The 13,812-nt window shown below is 25.0% G+C and overlaps 1 protein-coding gene and 1 long non-coding RNA gene across 2 annotated transcripts; one reads left to right on the forward strand and one right to left on the reverse strand.

Moving 5' to 3' along the window:
* The first annotated feature begins 22 nt into the window (after positions 1 to 22).
* LOC140174911 (uncharacterized) lies at positions 23 to 461 on the forward strand. The gene is made up of 2 exons (XR_011865055.1): positions 23 to 147; positions 242 to 461. It is a non-coding gene; the product is annotated as an uncharacterized lncRNA (long non-coding RNA).
* A 590-nt stretch (positions 462 to 1,051) lies between these two features.
* On the reverse strand, positions 1,052 to 5,874 carry LOC112708109 (transcription factor ICE1). Its single transcript, XM_025760247.3, has 4 exons — positions 4,774 to 5,874; positions 3,350 to 3,613; positions 2,961 to 3,131; positions 1,052 to 1,364 (listed from the first exon to the last, which is right to left on the reverse strand). Exons 1-4 carry the CDS (start codon positions 5,641 to 5,643, stop codon positions 1,281 to 1,283), a joined length of 1,389 nt encoding a protein of 462 aa, XP_025616032.1. The 5' UTR covers positions 5,644 to 5,874; the 3' UTR covers positions 1,052 to 1,280.
* Positions 5,875 to 13,812: the final 7,938 nt, after the last annotated feature.

Here is a 13,812-nt window from a genome sequence, read left to right on the forward strand (position 1 = left end):
AATAATAATATCTTAGTGATGAAATGTACTTGTTGTTAATCCTTATGATGACACTTATTACCTGTGTGGTCCTTGCATAGCTAGCTGGATATTTTGAGAGGTGATTACGTGATAAAGCCTCTTTCTGGAAAGCACAATGGTTAAAGGGTCAGATTGCTGATTTTCTTCAAAAGTGAAAACTACTATGGTGTATAGTGTGTACTGTAATGGCACGTTACTAATGGACCTCATTGTTTTTCAGTGGTCGGTGCTTTAGAAACCTTAGCCCCAAGGAATTACATCATTTTCATGTTTCTTGCATAAGAAGAGACTCCACTTGAGAGTGTGATAGTGCAAGTAACCTTTAGTTTCGCCAATTTTTCTGCAATAAAATGGCACTATTTTCTTCTTACCTTTGGGTTTGAAAAGGGAAGATATACTTGCTCCCTTTGATTCCAAATAAATTCCGAATTTCTAATCAACTTGTATTGTTCCAGTAATCAGTTCATTTTTTCACCTAACCAAGTGTTAAAAGTTTAAATATTATATTGTATATACAACAATCTATTAGTTTTACGTGTGTAAGGTTTTTTATTTATTTTTTAATTGTAGGAAAAAATAGGACATATTTAACAAAGTTTTAGTGTGTCATAATTGTATATTTAAAAAGGTTTAATCGGTATTTTGCACATAATTTAAAGTCTTAGGAAGTATAGTATACTATACATGTTTTTGGATCATTTGCACTTTTTGAGAAGTTTATGGTTGTTTTGCATGTTTTTGGAGTAGGGTTAAAGTGATAGTGTAAAGCTCAAAAGTAAAATGCAAAATGTATTAACTATGGGGCAGAAATAAGGAGACAAAGTCACTAAAACTTTTGTCCGTTTGGGAAGCTTATAAAAAGTGATTAATAGGGTTAGACACCAGTTCCACTTGAAAACCTATTTTCATAAGTGGCCATGGACTTAGTTAGAACTTGTAAAATGATCTACCTAGGGTTGAAGAGGAGCATGGAAAATGTGGCCAACATTGTAAATGCAATTAAAGAGGTAAATTTTCATGTGAAAAGAAATTTTCTTCCAAATCAACCTTACTTAAAATTGAAATCACTAAAGCTAATAGTATCATACTTCATACAACTTGAACTATGGGCATTAAGTAAACTAGAAATTAAAAAAAAAACTAACAATTTATTTAATCTCGATAAAATTATCGATATTTGAATACTACTATTAGAAATTCGACCAACTCGACCCGAATACAAACTAGTTAAATGAGAATATTTTTGGACCAAAAGAGAGTTAGATGATGGCAGGGTACCCAGCTGTATCCAAGAGCACTGCCTTGATTTGCTCTGGATGCACATCTTGACCTTCTTTGCATTGCTGGAAGAGAGGAACAAATGTATGCTTAGGGTTTACATTTAGAAAATTAAAGAAAAACTACTTAATGACCAAAAAAAAAGAAGAGAAAAAACTACTTAAATGAAAAATATTTTAGCATCTACAAATATTTTAGCATTTGCATTCCTCTATGACTCTATCTACTATTATTACATAAAATATGAAATTTATTTTTTGGGAATTTATATCCTATAAAGTAGAAAAATATGTATTTTTTACCAGAATAACTTTAATGCAGTGCTTTTTTGAATTTTAAATTTGACATGTATAGAAAATGACCTGTTTTCAAAAATTTCACTTTGTATTGAAAAAATGATTTGATGAAATGAAATGGTTTCAGTATAGAAAGATGGTATTATTTTGGTGAAAAATTAATTAAATTTTATTATTTTGTATAACTATTTTGTTTGGTTTTTCTGGATCAAAATCAAATATTAAAATGACAAATCTTATATTTAATCTCAAATAATTATTTATGATATCTAATTTTGTAAATACTAATGTGTCATTTTATGAAATTTAAAATAAAATTAAACTAAATCAAATATTATATTGAAGATGCTCTTAATATACACACCAACTAGCAGTGGCGGAGGTTGAAACAAAATTTTGAGGGGATTAGATAGAAGATAATTGTCAAGATGCTTTTGATATGGATCCCATCTAAAATAAGTTCATCTAATCTTATTTCTTTGATTTTGGTGATATTGCCAAATTTAAAGCGGTTTTTTAAGGTCTCGTTCCAAAAAATTAAAGTCAAACTCATTAGATGCAACTTTTTGAACTTTTGAATGTTGTATCTCACTTTCTTCGTGATTTATTAAAGTAAAAAAACTATCTACAAGTGTTGATATTATAAAAGTTATATATTCTCCTTCTTGAATATTAGCCTTCCTCTTAAAAATACATCAATTCTTTGAATTTTTCATGATTATTTTATATAAAAATTTGAATATATATCTTGTAAAATATGTAAAAAAGAAGTTAGAAGGACAAATATTAAAATTTATAATATTTATTGAATTTTTTTTATGAATTTATATAAATACAATAATATCAATATTTATTGAATATTCTAATATTTTTTATCATATAAAAAATTAAATTAAATAAATAGTAAAATATAAAATAATATTAAATTGCATAAATAAAAATATCTAATTTTTTATATTTAAACTTAAAGGTAGAGGGAGCAGCGAAATGCGAATACACTCAGTTCAGTCCAAATTTAACAAGGTTTGAATGTTTAAAATTAAAAACAAATGTTCAATAAAAGTAAGAGATTAAGATTAAACTTTAGTATTTTAAGTCATAATAAAGTATTTGAGTCAATTGAACTATTTTTTATTTTTTAAAAAAATACTACTAATTTTTTTAACAAAAATTTAGGAAGGTCATGACCCCTTATCTTAACTAAGCTCCGCCCCGCAACTAGAATAGTAGATTGTACAAAAAGTTGAGTTGAGATTAATAGCATGAGAATGCAATAGGCACAATAATTTGATATTAATTTCAATATAAGTGGTTGTGGTAATAATCTAATAAAGTTGTAAATATATAAAAATATTAGTAAAGTACCTCAGCTCTGAAAATATCCAAAGCAAAACCATTGAAACAGCTGATAACAGCTTGCTGAATGTCTAAGCCAAGTGTGTCCAATGCCCTCATTGTTGACAGCAGAAGCCCTGCTTTCCGACCACAAAACATGTGAATGTTCACTGCCCTTCCTTCTCTCAACCTCACCTCAACCTACACATACATATTAAATTAATTAATTAATTGCATTATCACGTTATGCATGTTAACAAAAATTTCATTCTAAATCATATTTTTTTCTCACGTTATATTCCAATCCGATAGGTAAAGACTAATCTGTTATGTATTTAAATTCTATTTAAGAATCTATGGCTGACCAATAAGATACTACATAGTGCATACACAAAGCAAAAGAAATTAAAGGAGGTTACCCTAGGAGGTTGAGCATTGGGACTAGGAAGTGAAGTGGGGCAAATCTCTTCTTTAATGCGGGTTGGGAGTGATGGTGGAGTTGGTGTCAATGGATAGAAGCTTGATGAGGCTACTACTGTTGGTACTGCTGTCATGACTGAACCACTTCCAGAATTAGTTGAAGTTGATGATGATGATTCCAATTCATTATGAAGCTCATTGATTCTCTGCAGCAGTTCCCTCAGATATTCAATTGCATCTCCTAATATTGAAGCCCTGTCCATCTATAATATATACACTTTTCTCATTTATTAATCAAATAAAGCCTTCCAACAATAATGTTATATAGTTATATATTTTAGCTAAGTTCTAAGTATGTTCCCTTCAAATAATTATTGTCCTTAAATTCGCCAATAGAGATCAAGTTCTTTAAACCAATTTATTAATTAAGGTCATGTTAATTTTTGGTTTTTCACGATATTTTTTAATTCGACAATTTAAAGATTAATCTGACGAACATATATTCTATTTAAGATTAGGTTAGATTACCGTTTTCGATCGAAGATGCTAAAAAATTAAATATATTAATTAAATTATTAAAAAAATAAGTTAATAAAAAGAAATAAAATATTTTGATTTCACTAAGAAATTAACCTTTTCTTTTACAATAATCAACAAAATAAAGAATTAATAAAAACTAAAAAATATCTACTAATGATCAAATTTTTCTCAATTTTTGCTTTTTGTTTTAGAAGTTTAAATTCTTAACACGTTCCATCACTATTCTTGTAAGAACCTCTTCTAATTGAATTTTGTATAAATATTTTTTTGAATAAATTACCATTTGTATCTATGAAAGATATTAATACTGACAAATGTATCTATATAAAAATAAAACGACAATTGTACCACCGAAAAATAACTTCTATGTGCTAAAGAAAATCTTAACGGATTAATTGTGTAACCAACGTCTGAATATTTTTTGCCCACAAAAACCATCTTCTATAATTATAATTGTCGTTTTATTTTTATATGAATATATTTATTGTCAGTATATGTATATGTATCTTTTATGGATACAAATGCTAATTTATTCATATTTTTTTATTCGAGAACCAAACAAGAATCGAATTTTACCTTTAACATGTTCTATATCAAAAAATTATTCATCTAACAAATTTAAATCAAATATTATTATTATATTTCTAATACAAATGTTATTAAATATTTAATTTAAATTAAAAACTTAAATTAAAAAATTAAATTTATAATAAAAATTTAGATATAATTAACTTCATGTTAATTAATTTATTAATAATTTGACAGATTTAAAATTTAACAGCTATTAATTTCATATGAAAATGAAATTAAATGTTCAAAATTTTCACTTTAAATTTATTTATTGTGAAAAATTAAAGATTTGGAAGAGAAGAAAGAGTCTTACTTTGCTAATCTTTGGAACAACGGACCTGAGCATGTAGAGCCTATCATTGAGCTTCTTCCGGCGACGCCGCTCCGCCATCAAGTTCTTCGCCGGCATCCCTTTCTTATTCTTGCCACCACCTCCTTTCTGATTATTCTTCTTGTTATTGGTTTCAATCAAGTCATCGCCGGAATCATAGTTGAATGCCGATGACCCATCAAAGCTTCCGTTATCTTCCATCTCCATCACCACCTTTCTCTTCATACTATTCTTATTGTTATCATCTTCTCCAAGAACACCACCTTGTTGTTGTTGTGATGAGGAGTTGTTTTTTCTGAGTGCTGCTCTCTTCTGAAACAGAGTTGGTTGTGCTCCAGATGGAGGTAGAGAATCATCAAGGGGTCTCAAAATCTTGGATCTGTTGAAGAACAATGGTGGTGGTGGTGGTGGTGCGGGTTTTCCAGAAGAAGAACAAGAACCTAGTTCCTCCAAGTTGTGATGATGAAAACCTCCAAAATCAGTAGTGGCGGTTATGGAAGCTTGATGAGGGTCAAGGAAGGAAGCCATGGTAGGCATGTCAAATGGGTTTGGTGGAGGAGGAGGAGGGAGAAAGCATTGAAGGTGTGATGACGAAGAAGAAGAAGAAGAAGATGATGATGAGTGATGATGAAGGAGTACGAGGTTGTTGTTGTTGGTGGTGTCTGGTTCAGGGAAGAAGTTAGACATGTCTCTCATCATCGTCATCATCATCATGATGTCATTGACATCATCAACCTCCATGAAAGGCAAGTTATTGTTGAAAGAACATAAGGAAGTGAAATCATGGTCGTTGTGGGTTTGTTGTTGGTGTTCTGTCTCAGCTTCCATTGATGCCCAAGACGACGACATCATCGTCCTTTGTCACAAAACAAAGAAAGAAAGGAAATGGTTATTAAATTGTGAGAGAGAAGCAAGTAATTAAGAAGTGTTAAAATGAAGGATGAGCTGCACAGGGGAAAGGGAATGCATTGCCTTAGCTTCTTTCCCTCTTTTCTCCCTCTCTTTCTCCTTTGGATCCTCTCTTTAATTGGGAGTTTGAATTTTGGTAGATTATGCCTTTACGCGAAAATAATATTGTGAATTATTACATGAATGGATATATTTGACTAAATATATTTAATTAATTATCTAAAAATTTATAATATTATTTTTATATAAAAATATTATTATATGAGTATTTTTTTTAAATTTTATCTTATATTTATAATAAATAATTTATTAATTAATGATAACTTTTTTAAATAAAATTTAAATTTATAATAAATTAATTTTTGATTTATTAAGCTAAAAAAATATTATAGAGAACCAAAAATCAAAATTAATATAAAAATATGTTTATATAAAAATAATATTTAAAAAAGTCTCGCTACACATTCAATTAATTTTAAATTTAAATTCATTAAAGTCATTTAATTTATGCTACTGGCTTCGTCTTCTTTTTCTTTTTCTTCCTCCTTCTTCTTTTTCTTCTTCTCCTTAGTATTCTCCTTTTTCTTCATTTTTTTTCATTATTGTTATCGTCACCACCACTATACCACCATATCTATTTTCTCTTCTTCCTATTTCTTTTTTATTTGAATTTTTTGATATTCTCATTTTTTCTCTTCTTTTTCCTCCATCATTATTATCGTCGTCACTAACACCACCGACACTTTACTAACATCTTGTCATCTTTGTTGATTCTAATCATTTGTGGTGATCAAATGAATCAAAAATATTATCAAAATAAAACCATTTTATAATACCAAATGAATAGAAAATTGTCCATTATATAAATTCAACTTCGATGATAACGATGACAATGATACGTATTAGAAGAAGACAAGGACGATAACGACGACGACGATGATGATGATGGAGGAGAAGGATGAAAAAGAAAGAAGAGACAAAATTTCAATTATATAACATTACATCAGTGACCCGTGTGAATGATCATCTAAAAAAATTAATATAATTGTATAAAATTGTAAAATGTTTTACAGTGAATTAAAATTAAACTCTTTTAATTATATTCACATAATACATGATACATATTTAATTATATTTAATTATAAATTTGTTGAAAAAATAGAGTATTTAGACTTTACTACACATAATATTGCTTTATGCTTAAATATACCAGGCCAAAACAATGAACACTTTAAGCTAAAGTGCCGCAAAAGTAGCAATCCTAATTAATTAGAAAAAAACAATAATGATACGCGTAAATGTAATAGCTTTGATGTTAATTTATAGTATTTCAAACTTATAGATTTATCAAAAAATTTTACAAGTATTAGAATTAGTTAGATTCATTCATAATTTGTATGTATAATTATTCTTAGAAATAATTCATTATTTTACAATTTGTAGGTTGGATATTAGTTGCGTTTGTTTATAAAGATAAAATACTAAAATATGAACAAAATATAAAATTGTGTTTAACAAATAAGATATAGACAAAAATATTATGTTTTAACACACTAAATTAATATATTTTATATTCTTTTTAACAAAATAAATAAAAAACATAAAAATACTGAATGGAGATAGAATTTATTTTTTTATTTTTTCTTTTATATCACCATTAAATTTTTATAATTATATTTTTATTTTAAACTTTGTGTGAAAACAAAATAAAAATAAATTAAACTTTTTATTATTTATTCTATTTTATAAGCAGTTTATTATTAAATAAAATAATATAAAAATACTAATTTTATATATCTGTCATTTATATTTTATTATTATTGTCTTATATTATTTTATGTTCAAAACCAAATTTAATTATGTTAAGTCAATTTATTTTAGAATTATGTTAAGAGTTATCTTATAGATTTTCTTTTTCATAAGTAGTAGAAATGTTAAAACCATGTGCTTTAAACTTTTAGAATTGTAATTCAAAATATTTTCAAAGCTAACTAGAGATTTTAATTATCTCCCATGTATGTTAAAAATTAGAATAATATTCTTTTTATTTTTAACTAAGTCTTATTTTTTAAATATTATTTATCTACAAATAATTGTCTACTTAGAAAATCAATGCAACTTAACTTTTTCATTCCAATTATACCTTACCTCGAACTAGGGGTGGAAAAAGGCCAGGTGGTTTACCAGGGATCTGTAGCCTGACCTGTGTTTAGCCTGGCTTGGCCTGACCTGTTATAAAATAGGTACAAGTTCAGGCTCTTTTAAAAACCTTAATACATTAATAGGCCAGGCCCAGGCTTATTAATTAGCCTTATAAGCCTGTCAGGCTTGCTTGGGCCTGTTAAAATATAATTAAATATATAAATAATTATTTATTATTAATAAAATTATGAGATATTTTAAATTTATTATATTTTATTATAAATATTTTTGTATATTTTAAATATGTTAAAAATTTAAAATTTTTTATAAATATTAAATATATGACATATTACATATAACTATTTTTATTAAAAAATAATTTTTTTAAATAATATTTTTATTTTTGTAAAAAAAATTATCAGGACTTTTAATAGGTTTCAAGTCAGGTCAGACTGAATAACAGGTCAGGCCTAGTACTTTATAAAGAGCCTATAACAGACTGCAAGTCAGACTCAGACCAATCAACTGTATGACAGACTAGGCCTGTTAAGAGTAAAACCTAACCTATCCTGGTCTATTTCCACTCCTACCTCGAACCAAAAACCAACATTAATATACCTCTTCTTCTCTCTATTCCTTTCTCTTTTGTCTTCTTGCTTCTTCTTTTTTAGAGACGACAATGGAATGAATAAATGTGAATTTTTGCATTACCCAATCTCATTCTATCTTATCTTATTCTATATGAATCTTACATCTTACATGCATTACTATTTGTGGTTTGTGCACTTCCTATAACCTCTTAAAATTATTTATCTATTGACTTTTATATTTTAACTTATATATACATACATCTATATTAAGGTGGATATATTTGTGTGAAATCATTTATTTTAAAAATTTAAGTTGATAAAAATAATTAAATAATATAAATAATTATATTTTTAATATTTTTTTTAAATAAGAGTTTCTTTTAGATTTACTTAATTTTTGTGTAGGCTTTCTTTTTTTATTTATCTTGTACTATTTTTTTTACAGGTTAATAGTCAAATTAATCGCTGAAAGATAAGGCATTTTTTAAATTCGTACCAGAAAGATTTTTCAATTAAATTGATCATTCAAAAATTACGAATTATCTGTCCTTCAGTTATTCCACTCACAATTTTCGTCAATGATTGATGATATGAAATGTTAACTAATAGCATACATGAGACATAACATGTTTAATTAGACGTTGACTAAATATATTTACGAAAATCTATCAATTTAGTCACTAGATTATATTAAGAATAGGATTTTTGTAATTGAGAAAAATAACTAAATTAATAATTTTTTATAAACATATTTGGTCAATATTCAATTAGATATATCAGGTATTATATATGTTATCAATTAACGTTTTACAACATCAATCTTTGAAGAAAATTGTTAATGGAGTAACTGGAAGATAAATATAATTAATTCGTAATATTTGAAGGACCAATTTGATTAAAAAAATTTTTTAGAGATAAATTTAAAAACTATCTTATTTTTAATGAACTAATTTGACTATTAATCTTTTTTTTCTTTACTTTTAGAATTTATTAAAGATCAAATTTTTGATCTTTTGAATATAAAACTTTAATAGCATGCTATAAAACTACTCATTTTAAAAGAATAAAGTGACAGAGTATTGATGTTTATTTGAATATTTTAAAGATTTGTGAATATATGATAAATAAATCTAGCATATTTTTATTTCTACTTTCGGATGTTCTTATACATATATAATTTTATAATTTTAAATATTTATTTGGATGTTACTATGAGTTAAAAATGAAACTGAAAAAAAAAACTTTATGAATTACTTTCCAAGTTTTAGGGTATTTTAATTTTTTCTTCAATTCAATTGGACGAAAAAATATAACACTTATATTTTGTTTGGACGAAAGATGGAAAATAGAAGAAAATAAAATAAAAAAAAAGTTGAGAGAAAAATTTAGGAATAGATCTCATATCACTTTTTTTTTTAATTTTTATTGTCATCCAATCAATAAAAATAATTTCTTTTTTTTTGGATTTTTCTTCCTTGCATATTTTCTATTGACAGTGTGTTAATAAGAAAATCAAAATGCGTATAAATATCCATCGTACATAACCAAGTGAAAATAATTATGGAATGAAAGACATGTATATCATCATTCCCATGTATAATATCTTCTATATATCAAGCCTAGCTATGAGTGACATTTGTTGCAAATTGCAATACTTTGAAGTGGATGAGGTTGACTACTTGAGATGCAATAATTATGATCTTGACATTGAAATTAAATTTCTTGGTGAATCAAACCCTACACTTACCAGAACGTACAATATAATACACTCTCAACTCTCAAGTATCTCGTGAAGCTTTTCTGCTCACCGCACTTATTGTCCAATCCAAACTTGTTTTATTATTTTCTTTCTCAACCTCCCTATGTACTGTGTATAAATGTATTTTGGGAGAATCACAAATAAATGTTTGATTTTTTTATTTGTGAACATTTAAATTTTATAAAAATTTAAAAATATATTTAAATTTTTTATTTTTTTTAAAATATAAATATATCGATTCCTCATTTTTATTTTAATCAGTCAGAATTAACAAATAAATTAAACATGACTTAAATTTTTTGTGTTTAGATTTTAAAATTTAATAAATTAGACTCAAAAATTGATGTATCAAAATTTTGAAGAAGCCAGAGATTTAAATTTATTTTTTAATTCTCAAAAACTTAAATATTTACGAAGCAAAAAGTTAGAGATCAATTTGTCCTTTTCTTATATACTTTTTTCATAATGTTTACAAAAATAATTTAAAACATATTCTTTATATTTAATGATAAAAATTCAGATACATTTAATTTTATTTAAAGTTGATAATTGAGAATTGTTAAATAATTTAATAAATTTAATTAAATTATCATGTAATAATTTTTTACTATCAACTTCACATAAAATTAACTGCATTTAAATATTTGTTATATTTAATTTGTATCAATTTTACATCCAATAACGCATGAAGATAAAGTTACAAATATGACTTAATCTTCATACTGACTATGTCCTTCACCTGTTTACAAATAGATATTTACATGTATAAAAATTTAGTGTTTAATTACTAAAACTAATTAAATAATTAATATTTAATTTAAAATAAAAAATTAATAAATTTTAAATATTTAAAATTTATTATAAAAAATAAGTTCGACAAATTAAAGGTACAAATAATAAGTATAAGGAATTTGGCCTTACAAATATCCATAGAAATGAGTTATTCAGCAACTTATTGAGATTGCTTCATTACTAATTTAGTGACTAACATGGAGCCCTGACAAAATTTTTAGCCTAACCAAATTCCAACTTTCTATATTTCCAAGTCATAATAATCTTGTCGAATGAAACAAAATAAATTTTAGAAGAACTTTTAAATTTTCTTACAAATACTCGAGATAAAAACATATTTTACTTTATTAACGATTGAGAATGAAGAAACTATTTTTTATTTTTTTTTCATTCGACAATCAGCCAATATTTTTTTATTTCTTCAAATTTTTCTTTTTCTTTCTTTAATCTTTATACCCATCTATTATTTTGTTGGACGAAAATTTTTTTTTCTAAAAGAGTTATTTAAAAAAACAATAATATATTGTCTTTGGTTATCTGCCAATATAGCTAAACTCTTTTATTTAGTTTATATATCATTTTTTTTATAAAGAAAAATTTTGTAAATAAATGCCTCATCTAATAGTGTTAAGTATAATAAATTGACTATTTTTTTTAGAAAAGAATATTTTATAAAAACATTTACTATTTATTACAAATTTTGGGTTTTTTATATATAATGTGAATAAGTTAAGATATCACTCTTTTAACTTTGAAAATTGTAAAAAAAAAAAAAAATATCAAATTTTGGTTACTTTAATCTGTATGGTTTTGAGATGATAAATACATCTAATTATTTACTTTGCCAAGGGATTAAATTAAAATTATATTAAGGATGATTTGTAGATTGTCATAGATTGCTACTATATTTGACTATGAATTGAGTACATCAAAATCATAGAAGCCTTAACATATTAGGAGGCATGAAAGTTAAATAGTAATTGGCCCCACAAAATGTATGCATTTATTTGCATCAAGCATGTGTAATTCTGTGCCAAAATTGAATGCAAGCAATTGAATCAAGATCGTATGATTTCCTCAATATGTGAAATGTAACGAGGGGAGGGACAACAATCTTAAATATGGTCCAGTGAGTCTGCTTTATGATGTGGCTGTAATTTTATATATATATATATGAAGGAAATTATTAATTATATAATATAAGGTAGAATACTCTAATAGTTCTAATATTTAGATTAAATTTTAATTTAATTTTTAATATTAAAAATATATTTTTAATTTCAAAATATTTTAAATAAATTTAATATTATTTAATATTATTTTAAAATTAAATTTAACATGAATAACTAGTATATTTAAAGTTAATATAATATTTGATTTTAATATATAAATAAAATTGATTTATTAATAATTATTAATATAAATTTTTTTATTAATTATTAAATTAAATTTAACAATAAAAAAATAATATTAAAATTATTTAAAATTGAAATACAATGTTTGAAATATTAAAAAATAAATTAAAATTTAATTTAAATATATAATATATTATTTATACTCTCTATCTTCTTTATTATTTCTACACTAAACTCGTGACCGGGGGACATATACCCTTGTCTTGTGGGATATGTCATCGTCACAAAATTGTTTGTATTCTCAATTATATAGAAAAAAAATTTTAAACGGCTCGTGACAATTATTTTAAAAGACAGCGAAAATTTTAATAAAAAAAGATTTAACTCGATTCTTGAGTTTTATTTTTGTGGGACTAATTAATTTTTGTATCAAAAAAATTAATATTTTTTTATACAAAATTAATCAATTCCAACAAAAATAAAAATTTCAATTGAATATTTTTTTATCGTAATCCTTTTAAAATAATTGTCAGATGCCAAATGGAATATTCACTCCAATTATATATATGCTGGTGATAAAGATTATTAAGGTTTCACTCATATCTTATTATATCATCGATGCACCTGCCTATTAACAAGTCTCTGCATCTTTTTTACAACTTTTTCAGCCATTGCTATTATCATTATGCACCTGTTAATAACAATCGAACTCTAAAATTTTTCGTTATAAATATTTTTATATGATATCATGAAATTATAAAAATTTTAATATGATATTATAAAATTATTTATTTTAAAAAATTAAATAATTAAATTGAGGTTGATGAATAATTATATATTTAATAATTTTATTTCTCGTTAAATATTATATTTGTGTTTAATTTTTAAGAGTGATATGTATGCAGCAGGTTTCTATCTAATATTTTGCCTATAGAAAAAAATTGAGTGACAGGATTAAAAATTAGTTGTTAGCTTTCTGCTGACACATACTTAAAAGAAGCTGTGTGAAATGTGATAATTGCCAAAGATGATGATATTATAAAAGCGTACATAAATTAAGTGTCTTAGGTATGGGGCATATATAAATGAGAAAACATAATAAGTTAATTTTTAGTTAATTAATATTAGTTAATTTTAAAGTTTAAATTTATAATTTAAAATTTAAAATTTATTATTTAAGATTTAAAATTTAAGATAAATAAAATAATTTTTAAAAAATTAATTGATATTTATTGTAAAAAGTTAGTTATCTAACATTACTGGTATCAATGATTAAAATTCATAAACAACCTCTTTATATTCTGAGGGCCATTAGCCCATTACCTACTAGGCTTTTGTTGCATTCAGTTACTAAATACTGTATATCCCAATTTCAATTAATTGGTCCTCTTGGACCAAAAAATTCCAATAATTTTTTGGCTTCTTTCGATATTTGATATCTCCCATTTGGGGAGACAAAAAATTAATTTACTGT

This window comes from Arachis hypogaea, chromosome 8 (genome assembly GCF_003086295.3).
Source record: "Arachis hypogaea cultivar Tifrunner chromosome 8, arahy.Tifrunner.gnm2.J5K5, whole genome shotgun sequence".
Taxonomy (NCBI): domain Eukaryota; kingdom Viridiplantae; phylum Streptophyta; class Magnoliopsida; order Fabales; family Fabaceae; genus Arachis; species Arachis hypogaea.